The 26685-nt window shown below is 38.3% G+C and overlaps 1 protein-coding gene across 1 annotated transcript in view; it reads left to right on the forward strand.

Annotated features, from left to right (window-relative positions):
* LOC150078485 (deubiquitinating protein VCPIP1-like) overlaps window positions 1–26685 on the forward strand; it is a 326611-nt gene that overhangs the window by 169716 nt on the left and 130210 nt on the right. Inside the window, exons 11-12 of the mRNA XM_090384583.1 lie at window positions 1350–1484; window positions 25352–25477. Of these exons, the coding sequence (XP_090240709.1) occupies window positions 1350–1484; window positions 25352–25477 (261 nt within the window). The remainder of the gene's footprint in view (window positions 1–1349; window positions 1485–25351; window positions 25478–26685) is intronic.

The raw sequence follows: 26685 nt of genomic DNA on the forward strand, positions 1-26685 counted from the left end.
CGGAGGATGCGGAAAGGTCAGGGAATGACCACGGCATATTCCCGGAGCAATATAGCCTTAGTTGCTAATGCTCCTAAAAAAAACCCCAAAAAAACCAAACCTAACTTAATACATTCAATATTATAACTCATAACATCAGTTTAAGTGATTTGTGATAAAACGGTACATGGCATTAAAAAAAATGAATAGCATTTCTGAATGAAGAACATTCAAATCAGTTTTTCACACCATTTTTAAATCAGTATAAAAAACTAATTTAAAAACTACTCTAAATTTACAAACATCGAAAACCATACAGAGTTATGTTATTAATAATATTGATGAAGGTGTATCAAGCATAATGTCTAAATTTGCAGATGATACAAAGGTTGGCTGGGTGGTTAAGGACAGTAATGTAGGTATCCTGCTGCAACAAGATCTAAAAAAATTAGGCATATGGGCTGAGAAATAGCAATTGGAAGTTTTAACATTGACAAATGCAAGGTATTGCATGTTGGTAGCAGTAATCCAGATTAACATATCAACTGTGTGTTACTACACTCAGGATGGTGGAAAATGAAAAGGACTTGGAAAATGAAAATGAATTGTGCTGTCTGTGATGAAACCCTAAGAGTTGTCCACACACACACACACACACACACACACACACACACACACACACACACACACACACACACACACACACACAGGTTGCATGAACAGCTCTTAGGTTTTTTTTTTTTGGTTTTTTTTTAATGATATAGAATTTTGCCAGCAGGAATAAGGAAGTGATTATCCCATTGTTTAAGGCAGTGTTTTAGTTAGACTGCACCTTGAGTACTGCATATAGGTATGGAGGTCTCATTTTAGGAAGGATGCAGAGCTGCTGGAATGGTTTCAGAGATTTGCAACGAGATTGGTGAGGGGAACAAAGGGCTGCTCCTACCAATAAAGGCTTCAAGTCTGTAAATTGCAGCATCTGGAGATGAGGCACCTGCGAGATGGTATGATTGATGTGCTTAAGGCCTTGAATGGATTGTGTAAGCTCATCTTCCTCTTCACTACAGAAGAGAAAGCACAAGATAGCATAAATTCATGTTGAGAAAGGGTGGTAGATCTGTGGAAGTGCTCCTTCAGTCAACAGTAGTTGATTGCTGGAATGAGCTTCCATCTGTTGTTGTGAAAGTGGATAATTTGAATAAATTCAAGAAAGAAATGGGGAAACTATTTGAGGGGATGGATAGCTGAAATGGGTTTTTTGTTGCTTTTTTGCTGATACTGTATAAGCTTACTCTCTTACATCATTTTCTGTTTATTTTTATTTTGTACACCAGCAGTTCCATTGCATGTAATTTTATTTAATTTTTTAGACTCTTCATAAAGAAGAGCTTGGTCGTAGTGAGGCTGAGAAGAAAATTCTAAATAGAGTAGAGACTTTTGCTGCTAAACAGCAGAATCGTTTTACCTCAGATAAAACAAATATGTCAAAGTCAAATTTTGGAAAGGTATGTGATATTGTGCGCATTTAAGTAATATTCTTACTTAGTTAAAATGCAAGTGTTAGGATAAAGTATTGAAATTGGTTTTACAGAAAAGGTTCCTGCTTATTCTCTCCCAAAAAAAAAATAGTTAATGATAAAAAATATGCATTTCATTAAAGGTAAATATATGAACAGCAGTATACTTTATACAGGTGAAAAATCTACATTAGGTTGAAATAATTTGAGAGTTGATTCAATTTGGCAGAGAGATACTTTATGTTATGATATAACAGTACCTTGTGTGCATCTAAAAGGTTAAAAATGCCATCTTTAAAAATGTGTAAATGCTCCTTAAAAAAAAAAAAAAGAAAAAAAAAAGCACCTCTTGATGAACAATACAATGTAAGTGACAAATTTCATTAGGACAGTCTTTATTAAACAAAAACAAGCTTAGTACACCATTTCTTTCATATTTTATTACTGTTGCACCATCAGTGGTTACAGCACATAAATTATTTTGGAAGTACACCTAAACCTCTTTTTACGCAATAGATACATTCCTAAAAATTATGCGTAAAAAGAACTACTGACTCCATAGAAAAAGTGAAGATTGGTTCCAAACCTGAAATATAAGCAAAGTAATGAAAAAAATAAACATTAAATTCGTTAGGATCATAAGATTTTTATTTACATTTCATGGAGAACACACATACATATAATGAATTTTAATAACTTTAAAAAAAAAAACATATTCATTGCAGTTGTTTGCTAAGGATTCTATAAAAAAAATTGTTTATTCGCTATCAGTTTCTGACAATAAACACGAAAGCTTTCGTTTTCGTGAGATTGTAATATCACTAGAACTACTAGATATGGTATTATCATCATCGACTTCTGCCTCAACTTGTGGAATTCTTGTCATGTCTTGACAGAAGTAGTTTTGCTGTGTTGATGCTTTAGATATAGTTATTATACAGAAGATTAATAACTACTTCTGTTATACAGAAGTAGTTATTAATTGCTGTGTTGATGCTTTAGATAAGTCGCAATATAATTCTCTGTATGAAGACACTAACAACTTGAGCTTAACTACTACTACTACTTCCGAGAACGTTCTTCATTTGTATCATGTCGGGCAAAATAATTGCCTAAATTACTGGCCAGTTTAAGACCTTTAATTATATCAGCAGTAAAAGTAGGATTATCTTGATCATTATCATTAACTTCTTCGCTTTCAGGAGTCTGAGAAACAATCTCCACTATTTCGTCTTTGCTAAGAGGTTTATCAGTTAACAATTCTTCAATATCTGACGACGTAAGATCATCAAATCGTTCTCTGCCAATTTCACATGCCAAACTTATTATATTGGGGAATTCTGCAGTATGATTGAAGGGAACAGGAGCATTCTCTTTAACACATGCAGGCCAAATAGCATTCCAGCATGCAGTCATAGTTTCTGGTCTCAATTCGGATAACGAAAATGAAACCTGATCAATACAATCCATAATTGAAAATTTTTTCCACACATCCATAACTGACAGTGTTTCATCATCGTTTAGCTTGTTCAAAATGAGCTGAAATACGTAAGTTCTGTTTGGCATTTTTTTCCAGAAAAGGCCAGTTTCATCCATATTCCAAACTTGTTCACAAGTGTAACCTCCATCTTCAATTATTAGCAGCTGTTTCATCAGCAGAAGCGTTTCACCTTTAATTTTTATATTATGAAGAGCATGTCTTTTAATAAACTTAGCCAGCCAATCATTGCTTGCATGAAATTCATGTTTTTTCCACGATTGAGATGAAGTATCTGGCTGCAGTTTTTTAATCTGTTCATAAAATCTCAATGCTGATTGCTTGATGGAATTTCTGTCAACTGGCATTCTTTTTTGTACATTATTTTCTATCCACATCACTAAAGCTTTTTCGGCCTTTTCTAGAATAACATCTCTTGTATATGATGATAATTTCGCACTTGATTTTGTACCAGAACATACCGCTTTTCTGATAGCCTCTTCATTTTTCTTTATAGATCCGATAGTTTATTCACAGACTCCAAAATGCTTACCCACACGGCTTTCCTTATTTTTTTTGGTTATCGGCAACATCATGTGAGGGCTGGATTAAAATCTTCGGTTAATGAATTGAAAGTTTGAAAATTACATAGTGTAGCTTACCATTTATTATTTCTTGGCAAAATTATTAATTTTATAACACGATTTTTATTTTTATTTCACTTAAAAATGCAAATGCAAAAAATGTGGTAACTACTGTGTTGTCTACTCAAACACCAAATTCAAACTGCTAAGAACTGGGTTTTTTTTTTTTTTTTTTTTTGTTTATATGCAGTCAGTTATGTAATTCGGAGAATTTAGAATTTTCTTAATTGAAACGAGAATGCAATTCTACAAAATTCTCAGAATTTTCTTGAATTATGGATTTTTTCCTAACTTAGACTTTAGGTTGGTTGTGTAAAAGTGAATAAAAATCGCGTAAAAAAAAATTATATAAACTGTACATTGATTTGGCGCATTATGGCCACAGCTGCCAATGCGCCATTAAAAATGAAACCAAACCAAACAAACTGTACAAATGGCCTTGGCTACATCTTTTTTATTTTCATTTAATATAATTAAATAAATTTCTTTCCACTCTTGATGAAATGTTATTTTTTCTTCGTGAAAATTTCAGCTTTGTTTCAATGCTGGCTGTGAAATACCTGTGCTCGCTGCAGTTTCCAAAATTTCATCATCTGTTCTTTTCCTATCAAAAAATTTTCTTATATCCATACTGAAGATATATAAGGAATAGAAATATATAATGAAATAAATAAATAAATACAGTGCAACTTACATTAATGAAGCAACACCATCACAAACAAGAAAAATTACTACAAATCTCCAATCACCGTAGCAGCTTGGAAGTTCAATTTCCATTGAAATGTACACCCAATGAAAATAAGACATGAGAGAAGGAAAGAAAACACAAGTAGTATAACTTAGGGAATAATATAAGATGAACGCTGCACTTAACAAAGAGCAAATTTCAACAAAAATAACTTTTCTTAGAAGTGGGCAACTAATGTCACATCACTAATATCTTATATTCGCAAGTTCTTGTAAAACATTGAAAAGTACCGTCTTAATAAATTTAAGGAAATTAAATTATTATATCCACAATTTCTATTTAAACTAATAAAATTTACATCCAACTTTTTACAGAGTTAATTTTAGAGCTAAGTATCGTTCAGCTTAAAGCCAAGTGTCAGCATCATCTGCAGCTTAGAAAAAGAGGAGCCGACAAATATTGACAGATCTTTGTCGGTATTTAAAATATATCTAGTACATATCAAAATACCAGTACTCTGGATGAACAATGATATTTTTTATGTTGAAATTTAATAAATAAAAAATTTTGATATTTATGAAAATTATCTGGTGGCCATATTTGGCCACCGTGTGGCTACACTTGAGAACCACTGGTATTGAGTAATGTAACTCCCACATCTCATCTGCTGCATACCAAACTCATTCTCTTAAATAAAGCATTTGTGAGTTTTGCTGATGGGGTGCACTTTTACAAAATAGTGGTTCTTAATTTATATAAGGATCTGGACAGCAGTTCACAACTTGGGATTTAGGTCTGAAAATCCAGACCTGAATTCACTCTATTCAGAAACCATCCTCATTCTGTAGAAAATTCCCCAAATGTCTGGAGGCTCAAGGTGGCCCATCAAACACATTTTGTAAACTTTTTGTGAAAATCTCTGTAAAGAGAGTGCAACATCCTTTATTTTTCTAATAAAACAAGTAAAGGAAGTTGTGTTTAATTATCTTTGAGATCAGTAGATAATCCCTTCATTGCAGCTTATATCCCCATATAAGCTGCAATGCAAACCTGGAGCCTAAAGTCAACACACTAAGCTGTCATACAGCAGCTTCTTTCTGTGTATATTTTTAATATTAAATTTCTGGTGTTTGGATTGCAAATTAATATCCTCGTGTAATATTGTTCTAGAAGTTCCCTTGGTTATGTTATTTTTCATTACCAGTCACTCTTAATAGCAGTGAACTATTAATTATGACCTTCAATTTCAGTTGAAGCTAGCCTGGTCTTATGTATTGCTTAGTTCATTAATGCTTTGCTTTGTAATGTGTTAATGATGGTTTTATGTTATATTAGACACTGGGGACACAGTGTTGTTTTTAAAAGAAACAATAAACACTGTGAAGTGTGTGTGTGTGTGTGTGTGTGTGTGTGTGTGTGTGTGTGTGTGTGTGTGTGTGTGTGTGTGTGTGTGTGTGTGTGTGCAGTGTGAAGCAGTTGTTTGCATTTGCAAATTAATTTAGACTATAATATTGTATGCAATACAATTTTTACTTACTTGTACAGTGGGTGCAAGGATGAACAGCTGGAAATGGTGACAACAATCAGACTTTCCGCCACTGATTTTTGAACAAGGTTGTACGTGATCCCAGTTTCATAAAGTATATGCTGTGGACATCGAAAGCCCGATTCACTAGAGCAGGGATTACTAACTTGCATACTCTCCACATATGGGTTAGAAAGTTCTTACAGTATTAGACAGGTTCTCTCCATCATGGGTTTAATTTATCAGTGTTTCCGCAAGTACTTTGGGTGGCAAAAATGTCTCTCTGAGCAGCTATAACATTATTTATTTACATTTCAGCCATAATAACCACACCTGCTTGTTATGGCTGAGATGTAGAATTGTGTGTTATCTGCAACAATGGATTGACCAATTAAGTCCAGTTACTTGGCCACAACAATCTGCAGGTATTAATCCTATAAATTTTTGTGTGGCACTGCATGAAGGAGAAAGTTTATGATAAGGAAATTGCAACAAGCAACTAGTTAACGTCACATTAAATGCAATGAAATAAAATGCAACACTGAAAAACAAAAAATTCCCATCAATTGTTGCAATTTAGCATCTGTTTCTGCAATGTTGCTTGACATATCTGGAAGCCCAATGCTGTTTCAAACCTACACTATTTGTAAACTTTTTGTGAGTATGAAAGCTGTTTTCTCAGTTGCATTGTTATGTTATGCATAAGAAATTTCTTGTTTTCAATACCTTTGCTTTTTCTAAATCTTTGTTCATTTATTTATTTACATAATCATCTTCATAATAAATTAGTTTCCAGAATTTTCAAAAATATGAAAATTCTGGAAACGTTACAACATATATGACCATCTCTGATACACAGAACATTATATCATAAGAATTTAAACACTGCTATTTCTAAGATGTAGCTGAGTGGTCAGCTGCGAAGGAGCAGAAGCACACATGATTTGATTGAACTGTGGTTCAAGCTCACATGACTGCTGAATACAGTTAATGGTTGTATTCCCTGTCAAAATAATTAAACTCCTGATTTTGTATTCATGTTGGAGTATAAACAAGAACTAAGATTAAAAAAAAAAAAAAAAAAAACTCAGGAATTCTCACTTCAGAGTTGTTTCCAAAATCATAAACAATATTAAAAATAAATTTTAATATTCAGTTTTGTTTTTGATCAAAGCTCATACTTTTGAAAGCTTTTTTGAAATATGAACTGAGAGTATATAAATTATATATTAGTTTTTAATTCTACTGAGATTGAAATTATTTACTGTGGTAGGCACAGTAAATATGAGGGTAGGCTGTGATAAGTTTTGTCTGAATGAATATTAACGTATTTATCCAGTAAATCATATATTTATTTAACTATAAATACATAGGAGCTTTCGAGACATTCATGTCTCTTTATCAACTAATTTTGAACATAACAGATACAGTTATGCATGCAGTGAGGCGAGTGGAGGCACGTTATTCATTAAACTGGTTTCTATTTTTGCCGTTTGTCTCTAAGATGGAGTGCAATCTCATGCCTTTGCAGCAGTTTATGGCTTTCAAACTGTTCAATATATTGAGTGACTTTAACCATAGACGGTGGCAAAAGTGTTGTGAGTGGTCTAATATTTTGTAGTCACGTTTTGGATTGAGATTGTGGTGGGTAGTCCAAAAGTGCTCCGCGACTCCAGACTGGTTGGTCTCAGCAAGGCGGATTGCTCTGTCATGTTCGGTAAGGCAGTCTTGAAGACGTCTTGATGTCTTGCCTATGTAGCAGTCACAGTCTCAGCAGGTTATGCGGTATATTACCTTGCTGTGTAAGAGAGGTGTGACAGGAGTCTTTACACTGGAGACAAGAGAACATAGACTTCTGCACGGCAACTGTACGCATTTTATGCGGTATTCTTTGAGGATTTTTGAGATCCGTCCTGACACACCTGGATAGTAGGGAACGTAGGCGGTCGGTATTGTCCTGGTTTGGGGTTCTTGGGTGGACTGTGAGCTCCTGTGCTTGCAAAAGGCACCTGTCTAGCACGTGAGTTGGATAGCCACAGTTGATTAAGTCCACCCTCACATGAGAAATCTTGCAGCGTCTAGTTGCATCAGTGCTGGAATGGCTCCAAGCTCTGGAGAATAGAGTGCGGGTAGTGCTGTTGAGATGGCTGGGTGTATGGGCAGATCTGTAGTTTGTAAACTGACCACACCACATAGGTTTACGGTATATTGAGGTTTCCAGACGTGGACCTACGCATTGTACTAGGACATCCAGGAATGGGAGTGACCCGTCAACCTCTAACTCTAGAGTAAACTGTATGAATTCAGACAGGGAATTGAGATATTCAAGTGATGCTGTCTCAGAGCCACGTGGGATGATGGTGAAAATATCATCCACGTATCTGCACCATGTTGTAATAGGCACAGGTGGGTTCAGGAATATCTGTTCTTCCAGAATAATGACACTACATTTGATGTGTCATTATTTACATCAATCCCTGTCCAACAGGCTGTACACTGCACTAGGAGGCTCCTTGAGAATGATTTGAACCTTTCAACCAGAATATCACTATTGACCTATGACATCTGCACCGCCTTCACCCTATGCTTGTCAAGTAGCATCTTCTCCTTCGAGGGTTCCGTATACCAGAAAGTACATGGCACCACTATGGGTGCCCCTGTCAGTTCCGTCGTAGCCAACATTGCCATGGAAGATCTGGAAGAACAGATATTCATGAACCCACCTTTGCCTATTATGACATGGTGCAGATACGTGGACGATATTTTCACCGCCATCCCACGTGGCTCTGAGACAGCATTACTTGAATATCTCAATTCCCTGTCTGAATACAGTTTACTCTAGAGGTTAATGGGTCACTCCCATTCCTGGATGTCCTAGTACAATGCGTAGGCCCACATCTTAGACTTCGGTATACTGTAAACCTATGTGGTGCGGTCAGTTTACAAACTACAGATATAGCCATACACCCAGCCAGCTCAACAGCACTGATGCAACTAGACGCAGCAAGATTTCTCGTGTGAGGGCGGACTTAATCAACTGTGGCTATCCAACTCACGTGCTAGACAGGTGCCTTTTGCAAGCACAGGAGCTCACAGTCCACCCAAGAACCCCAAACCATGACAATACACCGACCACCTACATTCCCTACTATCCAGGCATATCAGGACGGATCTCAAAAATCATCAAAAGAATACCACATAAAATGCGTACAGTTGCTGTGCAGAAGTCTACGTTCTCTTATCTCCAATGTAAAGACTCCTGTCACACCTCTCTTACGCAGCAATGTAATATACCACATAACCTGCTGAGACTGTGACAGCTGCTACATAGGCGAGACATCAAGACGTCTTCAAGACCGCCTTACTGAACATGACAGAGCAATCTGCCTTGCTGAGACCGACCAGTCTGGAGTCGCAGAGCACTTTTGGACTACCCACCACGATCTCAATCCAAAACGTGACTACGAAATATTATACACCACTCACGACACTTTCGCCACCTTCTATGGTTAGAGTCACTCAATATATTGAACAGTTCGACAGCCATAAACCACTGCAAAGGCATGAGATTGCACTCCATCTTAGAGACAACCATTTTACCATCTATGGTTAGAGTCACTCAATATATTGAACAGCTCAAAAGCCATAAACCGCTGCAAAGGCATGAGATTGCACCCTATCTTAGAGACAACCATTTTACCATCTATGGTTAGAGTCACTCAATATATTGAACAGTTCGAAAGCCATAAACCGCTGCAAAGGCATGAGATTGCACCCTCATCTTAGAGACAACCATTTTATGCCTCGACAAATGCTGGAGTAAAATAGCACATCCATGCGGCAACAATAGAAACCAGTTTAATGAATAACGTGCCTTCACTCACCTCATTGCACGCATAACTGTATCCGTTGTGTTCAAAATTAGTTGATAAAGAGATACGAATGTCTCGAAAGCTCCTATGTGTTTATAGTTGAATAAATATATGATTTACTGGATAAATACGTTAATATTCATTTAACCATGGACACCAGTACTCCAGGCCCATTTGTCATAAAGTTTTGCCTGTTGACTCATAACTCAGTAAACTGAAATATTTTTAAAATTCAAAAAAATTAACAAATAATCTGAATATCCTCTACACATGTGCAACACAAACTCAGTAGTATAACAAAACTCAGTCAGTAGCCATTAGAATGAGTGCTAGTACAGCAGGTATGTCAAAACACTTAAAACAGTGTGCTGTTATTGAATTCTTGACTGCGGAAAAGGTCATTCCTGCTGAAATTGATTGGTGAATGAAGGCTGTTTATGGCAATGAATGTGTTAATGAAAGCACCATATGTAGGTGTAAAGAAATGTGGAGATGGTGAACGAGGACAGTTGAATGATAATTGAATTGAATGATAATTTCACATTGGAAGGCTGATGAAACACACAAACAACTTGTGAAAATGACATGATTCAAAGTGATCATCACATAACCCAAAGTCAAATCGCTGCTGAGCTGAACATCTCACAAGAAAGGGTTGGCCTCATTATTGGACTTCTAGCTTATTGAAAAATTTATGCTGCATGGGTTCATCAATGCAATGTTGGCTGTAGAAATGAAGGCCAGAAGAGTTCGGATTTGTCAGCATTAGTTGACCAGGTATCACAATGAAGAGAATGAATTCCTGTATGGAATCATTACAGGAAATGAGACATGGGTCCACCATTTTTATCCCGAAGAGAAGAGGCAGTTCTCCCCACAACAAAAAGAAGTTTCAGACACAAACATCTACCCACAAGATTATGGTTACCATGTTTTGGGATGTACATTGTCTTTATTTGACTGATGTTCTGTAGAGGGGAAAAACGCTCAACTCACAGCAGTACATTTAGACACAAAAGAACCTGAGGAAGGTGGCGGGTAAAGTGCAGCGCAACACTGAACCAGTCATGCTCCACTACAACAATGCTTGGCCACACATTTCTTGACCAACATGCCAGGCATTGGAAGACAACAAGTTCATTGTTCTTCCTACCTACCATTCCTACAAGGCGCCTCCGTAGCCAGGTGGGAAGGAGCAGCAGTGCGTAACACACGCTTCTTGATTAGACCGTGGTTCGGGCCCGTCACCACCAAATATGGAGGATGCGGAAAGGTCAGGGAATGACCACCGCATATCCCGGAGCAATATGGCCTTAGTTGCTAATACTCCTAAAAACCAAAATAACTAACTAACTAACCATTCCTACAGTTCTGATCTCGCACCTTGCAATTTCCACTTTTTCCAGTTTTGAAGCTGAACTTCAGAGGCAACCATTATGAACATGATGATGTACTGAAGGCAGCAGTAAGGCAATGGATCAAAAATAGAACCTAGAATCAGTGCTGGATTAAGGTATGGGCAAGCAGGGCCTTTTTCCCAGGGCACCAGAAACAGAAGAACAGTGAGGCAAAAAAAAAAAAAAAATATATATATATATATATATATATATATATCCTTAGTAAAAGGTGCTGAAAAATCTTTCTGCCCAGGGAGCGGAAATACCTTGGTCCTGCCCTGCCTGGACTTCTTCATTGAAGGAATAAAAAAAAAAAAAAAAAAAAAAACGTTTTACCACTTTATATTGGAAAATAAAATATCTGAAAGAAAACATTGTGGAGATTCGTTTACCTTTTTCATTTTAAAAATACTTCAGTTGTTTACTGAGCTATGAGTCAATGGCAAGACTTATCAATCTACCCTTGTAATTTTAACCCCCTTTTTTATTTGATTTGATTTCTAGTGGTGAGGAAGTTTTGATTAACTTTTTCACAAGTGAGTTTTCCAAGCATTTGTGGGTTCTAGGTAATCAGTTATTTGCTGGGAGGGAGTAGGCTCTGTGTTGTGAGTTTTTTAGTGCATTTTTGAATTTTTGTAGTAACTTAAAATTTCCGTTGTTATGAAAACTTTCTATTCTTTCCATTAGAACTTGGGGCATGGTAAAAATATGCTTAACCATTTATAAGCAATCAGGTTGAAGAACTGACTTTGTTTTATTGGCTCTCTGCACAAATTAGGTCACATATAATAACCCCTTAACAAAGTGTAGCAATAACCACAATCAAAAAGGGTTAAGTTTATCAGTTAATGACAGACTGTAAATGGTGGTGTGGGGGGGGGTAATGAGTCAAAAAACAAATACAAAAGCATGCCAATCCATTTTGTTTCTCCTTAAAAGCTTCAAAATAAATTATTAATGATGTGTATAATAAAATATTTGTCTGAATTTTGTGCAAATAACATTTTGTAATTTAATACTGAAATCCTTTCTGCAATAATCAAAATATCAGATGCATCATTCTGGTAGTTTTTATAGATTTCAGTATTAAATTAAGAAATGTTATTAATTAAATTAAGAAATCTTATGCCTTGAACGGTGTTGGAGAAAAAATCAGCCAGCATATGAACTGCACACAGGATTAATACTTAAATAACCCTACTGTGATTAGCACATGTGGATTTGCACACCGATTACATGCACTCATTGTAATATGCTTATGTGTGAGAAGGCCAAGTGGTCATACAAGCATTTTGTCGAGACTTCAAAGTAGAGTGAAAGTGCAGAAGACAATAAATTTCAAGCCACTAAGGAATGGCCCAAAAACTTTAAAAGCCAGCACAGTCTGCACAACATAAAATTTATGGGAGAATCTGCCTCAGCAGATCTAACCACTTTCCTGATAACTTGAGGAAGAAGACTCCAGAGAAGGAGTAAGTGCCAGAGTAAGTTTTTAACACAGATGAAACTAGTTTATTTTGGAATTGGATGCCTTCTAAAACTTTTATTTAGAAGAATAATGAGAAAAACTGTTAGAGCATTCAAAGTGAGCAGGAACAGATTAACTCTTCTCATTTGTAGCAATTCTTTTGGAGTTTGCTTCATCAAACTTGTGCTTGTGTATAGATCAGATACCCCCCAGGTACTAAAGAACTACCTCCCTGACTTTGGGATCTAACCACAAGTCTTCAGTTACTGCATCCAGTCATTCTGAGGCACTCTAATTCACTCATCTGAATATTTAGGTTGTTGTTTACCTCCTAACATGCTGTCACTGCTTGAGCTCTTGGACCAAGGTGTGATGATAACAGCAAATAGTTATTATATTCATTGTAAGCCTACATGCTTCTTGGATGCCATGGATAGGGACTTAACACTAACCGTGTAGCATCGGTGAGAAAACTACAATATTCTGAATTGCATAAACATTAGAAAAGATCTCAATGGTGATATAAAGTCATTGACATTGAATGCCTGTTGGCAAAAAAATTTGGCAGGAGGTAGTGAAGAATTTGGGAGGAATTTCTTTGTTTTCTGCTGAGGTGTAGCAAATTTTAGAGGTGAAAAACGTTTTGCAAGTAATGGGTTTACAGACATGCAGCGTAATAACGTTGAGGATTATAAGTAGTGCAGAATTGGAATTTGGAGAGTACAATGTATACAGAAAGGATGGACAGGAAGGGAGAAGGGGTTATGCTGTTAGTTAAGAAACACATAAAATCTAAGGAAGTGCATCCAATTGATGTTGGTGGACAATGCAATGTTGAGTCTTCACTTCCAGGTGGAGGAGTTAACAGGAGACCGTATTCCGTCTTCCAGTAGTATAGAGAACAGAGACAATATTATAGAAACACCAGTTCTCACATTCACTAATCTAAAGGGAATGATGATGGCAGCATTTAATCTTGCTGACCATGTCATGGAAATTGATCCATTCAGGGAGTGTTCTCTCTCTCTCTCTCTCTCTCTCTCTCTCTCTCTCTCTCTCTCTCTCTCTCTCTCTCTCTCTCTCTCTCTCTCTCTCTCTCTCTCTCTCTCTCTGTGTGTGTGTGTGTGTGTGTGTGTGTGTGTGTGTGGATATTAGGTTTCAACTCAGCATTATTATTGACCTTTATGAATTATAACTTATGACTTTATGATATTGTTCTTGAAGAACAGGCTAAATGGAGTGGGAGCATCCAGGTCTCAGCTGCCCACATCAATGCTAGAGCTTGCACTTGATCATCAGGCAGCACAACAGAAACTCGGAAGGCAGAATGCACCGGTCTCACAAGAGCTACTTGTCAGTGACTCTATTATCATGGAAATGGATTATGCAAAATGGATAAGTGGAATAGGACCAAGGGTATGTTTTCCAAGGACAATAGTTGATGACATAGAGCAGATATCTTTTAAAGACACAAAAGTTTATATTGTTGTACATGTTTACACTAATGATATTAAGAGTAGGAAATCTGCAGACATATTTAACAAGTACAGGGCAATGTTGGAAAAAAAAAGTGTCAATTAGGTTTAAATTTGAAAGTGTCTCCAATTCAGCTCAGACATGATTCGAGGGACTACATGATGAGAGCCTTGTTAATCAGTTCATCCCTGGAGAGATTCTGCAATACTCATGGGATAGACATTTTCTCAGTGAAGTCCATGCTTAACAGGAGGGACTGTTTCTATAGTGATCAAATACACTTAAATAGAAAAGTTGCAAGAATGTTTGCTGATGCTATTGAAACAGTGTTAAGTGGGTCAGAAAACTGCCAGCTTGGGAGGATACACAGAATAAGATTAATAATAGCTACACGCAGAGGAGAAAGTGATTCTTGAACTGCTTCTATTGGAATAAGCTGCCGCCCAGAAAGCAAAGTTCAAGGACTGCTGGGAGTCATGGATCAAATAAATTCTTGAGCTGTGTTGGAATCACTAAGAGTAAGAACAGGTGAGTGCATACTTGCATGTACACCGATGCTAGGATCATAGTAAATAAATTTGATCCTATACCCTAGGATATGTCTGCCAGGGGCAAAGGTTGATGACGTTGTAGTGCAGATATCATCTTTTAAGGGCACAAAGGTTGATGACGTTGTAGAGCAGATATCATCTTTTAAGGGCACAAAGGGTGATATTGTTGTACACGTTGGCACTAATGATATTGAGAGTAGGAGACCAGCAGAATTACTTAACAAGTACAGGTCAATGTTAAAAAAAAAGCTGTGAGTTAGTGTTGAATTTGAAAGGGTCTGCAATTCTGCCCAGACACGATAGGAGGGAGTATATGATGAGAGCCTTGTCGATCAATTCAGCCCTGGAGAGATTGTGAAAGGCTCAAGGGGTAGAATTTTTCTCAGCCTGTTCTGTGCTTGTTAACAGGAGAAACTGCTTCTACAGGGATGGGATACACTTAAATAGAGAGGGTGCAAGAATATTTGTTGATGCTATTGAGGCAGAGTTAGGTGGGTCAGAAAACTGCTAGCTTGGGGGGGGAACACTGACTAATAGATTAATAGTAGCCGCTGGCAGAGATGAAAGTGATTCTTGCACTGCTTCTATTGAAATGCAATTGAGCAGCAGCCTGGAAAGCAAAGCAAGGGGATTTCCAGGACTGCTGGGAGTCATAGTGGAACAAGTAAATACATGGACTGTGTTGGGGTAACTAAGAATAGAAACAGGTGCATGTACACCAATGCTAGGAGTATAGTTAATAAATTTGATGATCTTGACGTGCTACTCAAGATATCAAAGGCAGATATTGTTGGGATATCAGAGACATGGTGTCACACAGACATAAGTAGTGCAGAATTGGAATTTGGAGAGTACAATGTATACAGAAAGGATAGACAGGACAGGAAGGGAGAAGGGGTTATGCTGTTAGTTAAGAAACACATAAAATCTAAGGAAGTGCATCCAGTTGATGTTGGTGGACAATGCAATGTTGAGTCTGTTTGGTGTTGACATAAGTATTGGGAAAGCAAAATTGAGAGTAGGTGTGTGTTATAGGCCTAATGAATCTGATAAGTATAATGAGCAATTGTGCAGAGAAATAGTGGGCCAGTAAATCAGAGTGTTTTATAATGGAGGATTTTAATTTCCCAGAGATTGACTGGAATTTGTGGGTTGGTCACACACACACTAGCAAGACTTTTGTGGATTTATTGGATGATTGTTTTTTACAGCAGCATGTTCAAGAGGTAACTAGAGGGAGTAATACTCTTGATCTGATTATCAGTAGTGATAATCAGATCAAGAGTATTACTGCCACCTAATGGTCCCTTCATCCTACAGATGAAGGAACCACTAGGTGGCAGTGATCGCAGGGTGCTGAAGTGGGATATATTCAAAGCGGTAACTACCATCAGGAGTAAAGGGACGGGTTTTTGCTTTCGTAAAGGTGACTACAGTGATCTGAGACAGTATTTAAATTTTATATGGTGGGACCAACTGACGATGTTACCAACAGCAAATTCAAAATGGGAAGCATTCAAAGAAATAATCTTGGAAGCTACTAGGCTTTTCATACTAACTAAGAAATATTGTTCAAGATTTAGGCCTAAATGGATGTCAGATGAACTAATTAGACATGTGGCAGAGAAGAAAAATGCATAGGATAGATATAAATTAACAGGTGACACAGGAGCCGATTAAGCTGGTCTGTAACCAAGTCACAAAGGAGGTTAGACAGGCAAAGGCAAATTACGAGAAATCTTTGGCAAAGGATGCAAAGAAAAACAGCAAAGAGTTCTTTACTTATGTAAACTCTAAAAGGAAGGGGATGAATCAGATTGGTTCACTTGACATCAATGGTTCTACTGTTGATGATCCTGCTCAGAATCATCAACAGCTAACAAACTAAATAAATATTTTGCATCTATATTCACACATGAGGAGTTATTCATGTAGGGGAATGTCAGAGGTGAATTAAACTCTGGCAGTGAGCTAGATAATCTTGTAATAACTGAGAGTAAAGGGGAGGAGAAATTGTTGAAGATAAACATAACAAAAGTAGCTGCGGTGGATCGAATCTATCCAATTATATTAAAGGAGGCAGCAAAGGAAGTAAGCAAACCCTTAGCCATAATTATAAGAGCTTTCTTGGACTCAGGGGTGGCACCTGTGGACTGGGGAAGTGCAAATGTGACCCCAATTCACAAAGGAGGATCAAAGGGTGACACAAGTAATTATAGACCTCTTAGTTTAACTTCTGTTCCAGGGAAATTAATGGAGGTACTGGTTAAAGAAGCATTGCAGGATCATCTAGACAAGACTTCAGTTATAACTTGGACACCGCATGGGTTTATGAGGAAATCTTGTCTGACCAATTTGATTGGATACTATGATGTAGTCACAAAGACACTGGATGTAAAGAATAATTTTGATATCATATATTTGGATCTTAGAAAGGCTTTTGATACTGTTGCACATGGAAGACTGCTGCACAAATTGGAACATTGCATTTAAGGCAAATTGCTGCTATGGATAAAGGGATGGTTGAGTGGGACTAATGTTATTAGTGGAGTCCCCCAGGGTTCAGTGTTAGTCCATTGTTGTTTTTTGTATTCATTAATGACATTGATTATGGTAAAGTAAAAGTAAAGTGCAGCCATTATCAACCCACTGGAGGATGGAAGCCTCCTCAACAATTCATGCTGAGGGAAATGGACCATAATCTGCCACGCTGGTCCAGTGCGGGTTGGCAGGTCAACCATATTCAACAGTCAGGGGCTTGAACCCTGGTCGTGCGCTAGTGCACTCCTGTTCCTGACCACTCGGCTACGGAGGCCTTTCATCTGATTATGGTATATCAGGCTTAATGTCCAAGTTTGCAGACAATACGAAGTTTGGCAGGGTTCTTAATGACAGTACACTGCTGCAACAGGATCTAGAAAACTTCCATCTGTCATTGTAGAAACTTCCATCTGTCATTGTAGAAGTTGATAGCTTAAGCAGATTCAAGGAAAAACTAGATAAACATTTGGAGCAAGTGGATGGGTGAAATGAGAAGAGGTGTGTGTGTTTTTTTTTTTTTTTTTTGGGGGGGGGGGCCTGATGCTATACAGCATTGACTTAGTTTAGTAGGACATAAGCACTGTGAAAGCAATAATGAGTAGGAGTGAGTTATAAGCATAATGACTGTGATGAGTATAAAAAACAATTATGCGGAGAAATAATTTGCCAGTAAATTAGAATGTCTCATAATGGAAGATTTTGACATTCAAAATATTGATTGGTTATTGTTATTACCAATTTTAGACACACACACCAACCGTTTATGACTGGTTGAATAATAAAATAAAATAAAATGATAGAAAAGACTGTAAAATAATATTTACAAAAAACTTTTAATCATTTACAAAAAACTAAACTATAACAAAAGTAAAATAAGTAAATAAGTTAAAATGCATTAAAATATAAATATAAAAGCGATAAAAAGACGATAAAAAACACTAGAGCTTTCGGAGGTGTCTTCCTCCTTCCTCAGTAATAGTGAGATTTAAATGACACATCCTTAAATACCAGGTTCACGGCACACGTGGATGACCAGGCGCATACTCAGCATTCCTTTCACTTGTGCCGGAACCGGAAGTGGGCTGGACACGTGGAAAATTAAAACGTTTGTCTCTTGTCAAAACCACCGCCTCAAAAAGGGGGTGAAGCCTAACTCCCCTGTCTCTGTTTATACTATTGTTACCAGAGGATCCAATCCACAGACTTTCCAGCCACTTGCGGTCCCAGAATCTGTGCGCCCGGTCAAGGATGACAGCGTTGTCGGGGGAGATCTGGTGTTGTTTTTCCCAATAGTGCTCGGCAATGGCGCCGAGCACTATTGGGAAAAAGGAGCACTATTGACGCATCCTGTCTCCCCCACGTAACATTCCCCACAATCCGGGCATGTGATCTCATACACGACCCCACTACTAGAATCCCTAGTAATGGGGTCTTTGACCTGTGACACTACTGTGTGCAACCTCCGGCCCGGAAGCTGCACACAGCGTGTCTGAAAGTCGCGAAGCATCCTCGCAATGCGATCTGACAGGCCCGGATAGTAGGGAACATACACTGTGGTAAGCGGTACAGGCGGAACTACCCGATTGGGCTCTTCCTCTCTGTTGTATTCATCAATGACCCTCTGGGGGTAACCGCACCTCATAAGATCCGTCGTGATTTGCCTAATTTCCTTCTCCCCCTCCTCAGGGGTACTGCAATGCGTTCTCACCCTACCCAAAAGTGCTCTGGCCACACTATTCTTATGTTGGACAGTCTGTGCCATCCTATAATGTGTGTACTGGCCCCTACACATTGGTTTCCTATAAACCTTAGTTCTAAGTCTGGGGCCTTCCCTATATACCATTATGTCCAGAAATGGGAGGGTACCATCTATTTCTACCTCCGAGGTAAATTTTATGAAGGGGGAGAAACCGTTGAGAAACGAGACCACATCTTCCTCTCTCCCCTTCCTTACAATAGTAAACGTGTCATCAACATATCGTTTCCACTTACGCATAGGGAACTCCAATCTTTGCGAAAACCCTATTCTCAAATTCCTCCATAGCCAGATTTGCAACAATGGCGCTGATTGGAGAACCCATGGCTGTACCGTGAACCTGTTTATACATCACTCCTTGGAAAACCAAGGTTGTACTAGAAAGACATAATTCAACAGCACCACATATATCTTCTATGTTTAGGTGGGATCTAGCACTTAAAGTATTATCATTTTGTAAAGCCAACCTTACACATTCTACCCCATGTGCTATGGGGATACAAGTAAATAATGATATAACATCTAATGACATCATCATCTCGTCCTCCCCTATTTCTTGACTCCTTACAAAGTTCACAAATTCCGCACTGTCTCCAATGACCAACGTGGACCGCCCCACAACTGGGGAAATCAGCTGCGCCAGATATTTAGATAAAGCATACGTAGGGCTACCAATGAAGGAAACTGTGGGCCGTAATGGAACATTCTCCTTGTGTGTCTTAGGTAACCCATAAAATCTGGGCAGTCGACACCCTGTTGCATGCATGGACCAATACTTGTCCTTTGGAATCTTTTCCATCTTTAGCCAGGAAAGTAGCATCTTATTTACACGCTGTTCTAAGCTAGCCAAGGGGTTTCTGTGAACAATCTTATAAGTACAATTATCACCTAATAAGTCTAACGCTTTCTTGTGGTAATCTTCTTTGGTTAATACCACAGTTGATCTGCCTTTATCTGCTGGTAGGATTATAATATCTTCGTCCCCTTTAAGTTCTTCTAGTGCTTTCTTCTGTTTCGAGTAAGATTTGGAGCAATCGTTTTTGCTTGGCCCAGGATGGCAACAGCTTTAACACGAATTTGATTAGCAATATGTTCAGGTAACTTGCTAATTGCCCTCTCAATACCCATAGATGTTTCGGTAATTGGAGGTTTAGGGGGTAGCAATGCAAACTTAGGTCCAAGAGCCAATAGTCTCTCTTGTTCTTGGGTTAACGATTTGTCACTTAAATTCTGAATAAAGTTGGAATGGTCGCTACCCCTAAATACAGTGGACTGCTCCTCTAATAATGTGTGAAACTTCCTAATATGTCTCTGTTTATAAGAATAGGTAATCCTATTCGTCCTCTCCAGAACTAACCTCTTCACACCTATCAGGTGTAGGGGGGACAATCTACTACTAATATCACCTAATGCTACATCAATCAAAATGATAGTACTTTAAGTGCTAGATCCCACCTAAACATAGAAGATATATGTGGTGCTGTTGAATTATGTCTTTCTAGTACAACCTTGGTTTTCCAAGGAGTGATGTATAAACAGGTTCACGGTACAGCCATGGGTTCTCCAATCAGCGCCATTGTTGCAAATCTGGCTATGGAGGAATTTGAGAATAGGGTTTTCGCAAGATTGGAGTTCCCTATGCGTAAGTGGAAACGATATGTTGATGACACGTTTACTATTGTAAGGAAGGGGAGAGAGGAAGATGTGGTCTCGTTTCTCAATGGTTTCTCCCCCTTCATAAAATTTACCTCGGAGGTAGAAATAGATGGTACCCTCCCATTTCTGGACATAATGGTATATAGGGAAGGCCCCAGACTTAGAACTAAGGTTTATAGGAAACCAATGTGTAGGGGCCAGTACACACATTATAGGACGGCACAGACTGTCCAACATAAGAATAGTGTGGCCAGAGCACTTTTGGGTAGGGTGAGAACGCATTGCAGTACCCCTGAGGAGGGGGAGAAGGAAATTAGGCAAATCACGACGGATCTTATGAGGTGCGGTTACCCCCAGAGGGTCATTGATGAATACAACAGAGAGGAAGAGCCCAATCGGGTAGTTCCGCCTGTACCGCTTACCACAGTGTATGTTCCCTACTATCCGGGCCTGTCAGATCACATTGCGAGGATGCTTCGCGACTTTCAGACACGCTGTGTGCAGCTTCCGGGCCGGAGGTTGCACACAGTAGTGTCACAGGTCAAAGACCCCATTACTAGGGATTCTAGTAGTGGGGTCGTGTATGAGATCACATGCCGGATTGTGGGGAATGTTACGTGGGGGAGACAGGACGGCGTCTCAAGGACCATCTGGGAGAACATTCACGAGCGATACGGACCGCAGAGCTCAATAAATCCGCCATTGCCGAGCACTATTGGGAAAAACAACACCAGATCTCCCCCGACAACGCTGTCATCCTTGACCGGGCGCACAGATTCTGGGACTGCAAGTGGCTGGAACGTCTGTGGATTGGATCCTCTGGTAACAATAGTATAAACAGAGACAGGGGAGTTAGGCTTCACCCCCTTTTTGAGGCGGTGGTTTTGACAAGAGACAAACGTTTTAATTTTCCACGTGTCCAGCCCACTTCCGGTTCCGGCACAAGTGAAAGGAATGCTGAGTATGCGCCTGGTCATCCACGTGTGCCGTGAACCTGGTATTTAAGGATGTGTCATTTAAGTCTCACTATTACTGAGGAAGGAGGAAGACACCTCCGAAAGCTCTAGTGTTTTTTATCGTCTTTTTATCGCTTTTATATTTATATTTTAATGCATTTTAACTTATTTACTTATTTTACTTTTGTTATAGTTTAGTTTTTTGTGAATGATTAAAAGTTTTTTGTAAATATTATTTTACAGTCTTTTCTATCATTTTATTTTATTTTATTTCATTATTCAACCAGTCATAAACGGTTGGTGTGTGTGTCTAAAATTGGTAGTATGAATAATCCCAACCTCAGAGGCCTTATTGCAGATATGGTTATTGTTATTGTTGTTATTTGGTTTTTAGGAGCATTAGCAACTAAGGCCATATTGCTCTGGGGATATGCGGTGATCATTCCATGACCTTTCCGCATCCTCCGTATTTGGTGGTGACGGGCTCGAACCCCGGTCTAATCAAGAAGCGTGTGCTACGCACTGCTGCTCCTTCCCACCTGGCTACGGAGGCGCCTTAATATTGATTGGAACTAGTGGGTTGGTCTCTCACACACACACAAGCCAGACTTTTGTGGATTTGTTGGATCACTGTTATTCAAAGCAGCACTGCAGAGAAGCAAACAAGACAAAGCAGTACTCTTTATCTCATTATCAACAGTGGTAGTAGTAGTAGTAGTAGCAGTGGCATGTCATGCAAGAAAGCAAGTGTATGAGCTTATGCAGCATCAGCCAAAAAAAAAAAAAAATCACACACCATTCCCTCCAAATGCCTGTCCAGTTCCTTCTTAAATTTATTCAACCTATCAACTTCCACAATGACAGATGGAAGTTTGTTCCAGCAATTAACCACCCGCTGGCTAAAGGCAAATTTCCACACATCTATTCTACATCTGTCTTTTCTTAATTTGAATTTATGCCCCCTTAGGTTCGTAATCTGAACAAGTGGAAGGATCCCATGAGAATTCAGCGTGCTCAACCCATTCAAGGCCTTATATACCTCAATCAGATTACCGCGCAGGTGCCTAGTCTCCAGCCACTGCAATTTGCAGAACTTAAGCCTCTCTTGGTAAGAGGATCCCTTCATTCCCCTCACCAATCTTGTTGCCCTTCTCTGTACACGCTCAAGTAAATCTACATCCTTCCTAAAATGAGGCCTCCAGACCTGTATGCAGTACTCAAGGCGTGGCCTGACCATTGCCTTATACAGAGGGATAATCACCTCCTTTTCCCTGCTAGCAAAATTCCTATATATCATTGACAAAACCCCATGACGTGCCCTGGCAGCCTGTCTGCATTGCTCAGAAAACTTCATATCTGACTGTACAATTACTCCCAGGTCTTTCATTTTCTACCACCTAAGTGTAGTACGCACAGTTGGTACGTTTCTCTGGGGTTACTTCTACCCATATGCGGTACTTTGCATTTGTCAAGGTTAAACTTCAGTTGCCACTTCTTAGCCCATCTGCCCAAATTATCTAGATCCTGTTGCAGTAGCACACTGCCATTACTTTTATTAACAACCCTGCCAACCTTTGTATCATCTGCAAACTTCGACATTAAGCCTGATATACCTTCATCAATATCATTGATAAATATACAAAACAACACTGGACCTAACACCAAACCCTGTGGTACTCCACTAATAACATTAGTCCAAGAAGAGCAACACCCATTGATTACCACCCTCTGTCTTCTCCCACTTAACCATCATTTTATCCATTGCAGCAACTTACCCTTAATACCATTCTGCTCCAGTTTGTACAATAGTCTTCCATGCGCAACAGTGTGAAAAGCTTTCCTGAAATCTAAATATATGATATCAAAATCATTTTTTTGCATCCAGTTCCTTTGTAACCACATCATAATATCCTATCAAATTTGTCAGACAAGACTTTCCCTTAATAAACTCATGCTGTGTCTGAATTATTGCTGCAGTCTTGTCTAGATGATCCTGCAATGCATCTTTAACCAGTGACTCCATTATTTTACCCGGAACAGAAGTTAAACTAACTGGTCTGTAATTACTCGTCTGTAATTACCCTTCGATCCCCCTTTGTGAATTGGGGATACATTTGCACATCTCCAGTCCGTGGGAACCTCCCCTGAGTCCAAGGACGCTCTCATAATTATGGCTAAGGGTTTGCTTAGTTGCTTTGCCGCCTCCTTTAATATAACTGGATAGATCCCATCCACCCCAGGTGCTTTTCTTATGTTTAACTTCAACAATTTCTCCTCCATTTTGCTCTCAGTTATTACAAAATCAAGATTAAATATCCTGCTACAATTTGATAACCTTCTACCATTTTCAAACCTTAATAATTCCTGTTATTAAGGTTCCTGGTTATTTATGTATTAAGAATCTGCAGATGAGAGAACTACTAGGTGGCAGTGATCACAATGTATTGATGTGGGATTTACCTAAAGATATACAAAAGCAAAAATCCTTCCCTTTATCCTAACGGTAGCATCAAGGATAAAGGGAAGGGTTTTTGCTTTCGTAAAGATGACTACAGTGGGACCAACTGTTGGTGTAACCATCAGAAAATACTAAATGGGAAGCATTTCTCATTCAACAAATTAATCAGGAGCTACTAGGCTTTTTCATACCAACTAAGAAATACGTACTTCTCACGGTATAGGCCTAAATAGATGTCAGATGAATTAGAGACTTGTGGCAGAGAAGAAAAATGCATGGAATGCATTTATATTATCAGGCCACATAAGTTTATGGCAGATATAAATTAGTGTGTAATCAACTCACAAAGGAGGTTAAACAAATGAAGGCAGATAATGAGAAATCTCTGGCAAAGGATACAAAGAAAAACAACAACTTCTTTACTTATGTAAACACGAAGGAAGGGAATGGATCAAATTGGTTCACTTGATATCGATGATTTGACTGTTGATGATCCTGTTCAGATCACTGACAAACTGAATGAATATTTTTTTGCATCTATATTCGCACATGAATTCTTTATGGAAGTGGATGCCAGAAGTTTATCAAACTCTAACAGGGAGTTAAATGATTTTGTAATAACTGAGAGGAAAGTGGAGTGGAAATCATTAATCATAATTACGAAGTTATTCATAAGAAAGGTGAATTTATTTCAATCATTGTTGAAATGATTGTTGCTGCAATCATTTCAACAATGTCTAGGTTTCTGGGACATGTCAATGGCAGACTCCATTCCTACCCTTAAAACCACTCCTGCTGTTCAGCTAAAGAACAAAACAACAGGCTCAAGATCAGTGATAGGTTTCTTCTAGCCTGGGAACTATCTATAATTCAATCCCTACAAATGTTTGGAATGGACCTTGAAAATATTTCACATCAGATTTCAAGTGCAGACATTCATTTGCTTAGCTAATTCTGCTCTTATGTTACCCTTAATTGCATTCCACCTTATGTCCTTGCCTGTTAGTTGAGGCCAAAATTGGCACCCCGTCTGCAAACAAGGACTGATGAACTTTCAGTTTAATTTATGTTAAACTGAAAGTCATTTTTTGTTTATTTTAATGAAATCCACTAATGAAATCTCCTGTGGTGGAACTTTAATATTTTCTTTCATTATTGTAATAATGAAACAAAATTTCATCTAATACAGAATTCAAATATTTGAATTCTGTATTAGATGCATTTGAATGTGTTGAAGTATTCTATTTGTTTTTAAAAATATATATCCTTGGGAAATTTACCGAAAACTACAAGTTTTTATTCATTAATGTTTAATTTAATTGGATTTGGTTTAATTTACAATTAGATAGATCCAAATAGTAATTAACTAAATGCTTATATCACTTTTTAGGAAATAAACAGAGTGCAGTCTGCAACACCAAAACTGTCACTTCCCAGTACGTCTACACAAAATAAATGTATAACAGTGCCATCAAAAGTAAAATTTGTAAGGGTTGTTACTTCAGATGGAAGACAGGTAATATCTTAATTTTTGGTTTTATGTCACACAATAAACATTAAAAATGTTATTAAATTTTTTAATGAAAGGATGCCTGCCTGTTTAATTCCATGATTATCAATGCAGAAATTTTTTTTTTTACCTTCACAGAATTCTATGCCTACTTTTTCTTGTTCAAGTTACTAACACAGAATATGTTTATCCTTTTTTGGTGTGAAAGTTAACAATAAGAACATATGACAATACAGCTTAGAAATCATTGAATAAGTAAAAAAAAGTTAGCATTAACATTATTAGTGGCATATGATGCAAGAAAGCAGGCTTATACAGAATCAGCCAAAAAAAAATAAAAACCCCTATCCATTTGCTCCAAAAGTTTGTCCAGTTCTTCCTTGAATTTATTCAAGCTATTAACTTCCACAATGACAGATGGAAGCCTGTTCCAGCAATCAACCACTCACTGGCTAAGTGAAAATTTCCACACACATATCACGCAACTGTCTTTCCTTAGTTTGAATTTATCCCTCCTCCAGTGTGTAATCTGAGCAAGAGGAAGAATCGCATCAGCATTGAGCTTGCTCAAACCTTTCAAAGCCTTAAACACTTCAGTAAGATCACCTTGCAGATGCCTATTATCCAGATGCTGCACCTTGCAGAACTTAAGCCTTACTTGGTAAGAGAAACCCTTTATTCCCCTCACCAACCTTATTGCCCTTCTCTGTTCTCATTCCAGCAGCTCTATAAAAATCCTTCGAGGCCTCCAGACCTGTATGCAGTATTCAAGGTGTGGCCTGACTACTGTCTTATACAAGGAGACATTCATCTCCTTATCCCTACTAGCAAAATTCCTGTATATCATTGACAAGACACCATGAGCTACTCTTACGCCTGTCTCCACTGCTCAGAAACCTTGACAGCAGGATTATCCACAGGTCTTTTTCATTCTCCACTACCCTGTAACAAATGTGTAATACCACACATTTGCTACGTTACTCTCATTCCAGCAACTCTACATCCTTCAATGAGGCTGCATCCAGCATTGGGCTTGCTCAAACCATTCAAAGTCCTAAACACTGCAGTGAGATCACCTTGCAGGTGCCTAGTATCCAGACACTGCACCTTGCAGAACTTAAGCCTTACTTGGTAAGAGAAACCCTTTATTCCCCTCAGCAACCTTATTGCCCTTCTCTGATTTTTATAGACCTGTATGCAATACTCAAGGTGTG

Source organism: Mastigoproctus giganteus, chromosome 11 (assembly GCF_048544385.1).
Source record: "Mastigoproctus giganteus isolate SK-2022 chromosome 11, ASM4854438v1, whole genome shotgun sequence".
Lineage (NCBI taxonomy): Eukaryota > Metazoa > Arthropoda > Arachnida > Uropygi > Thelyphonidae > Mastigoproctus > Mastigoproctus giganteus.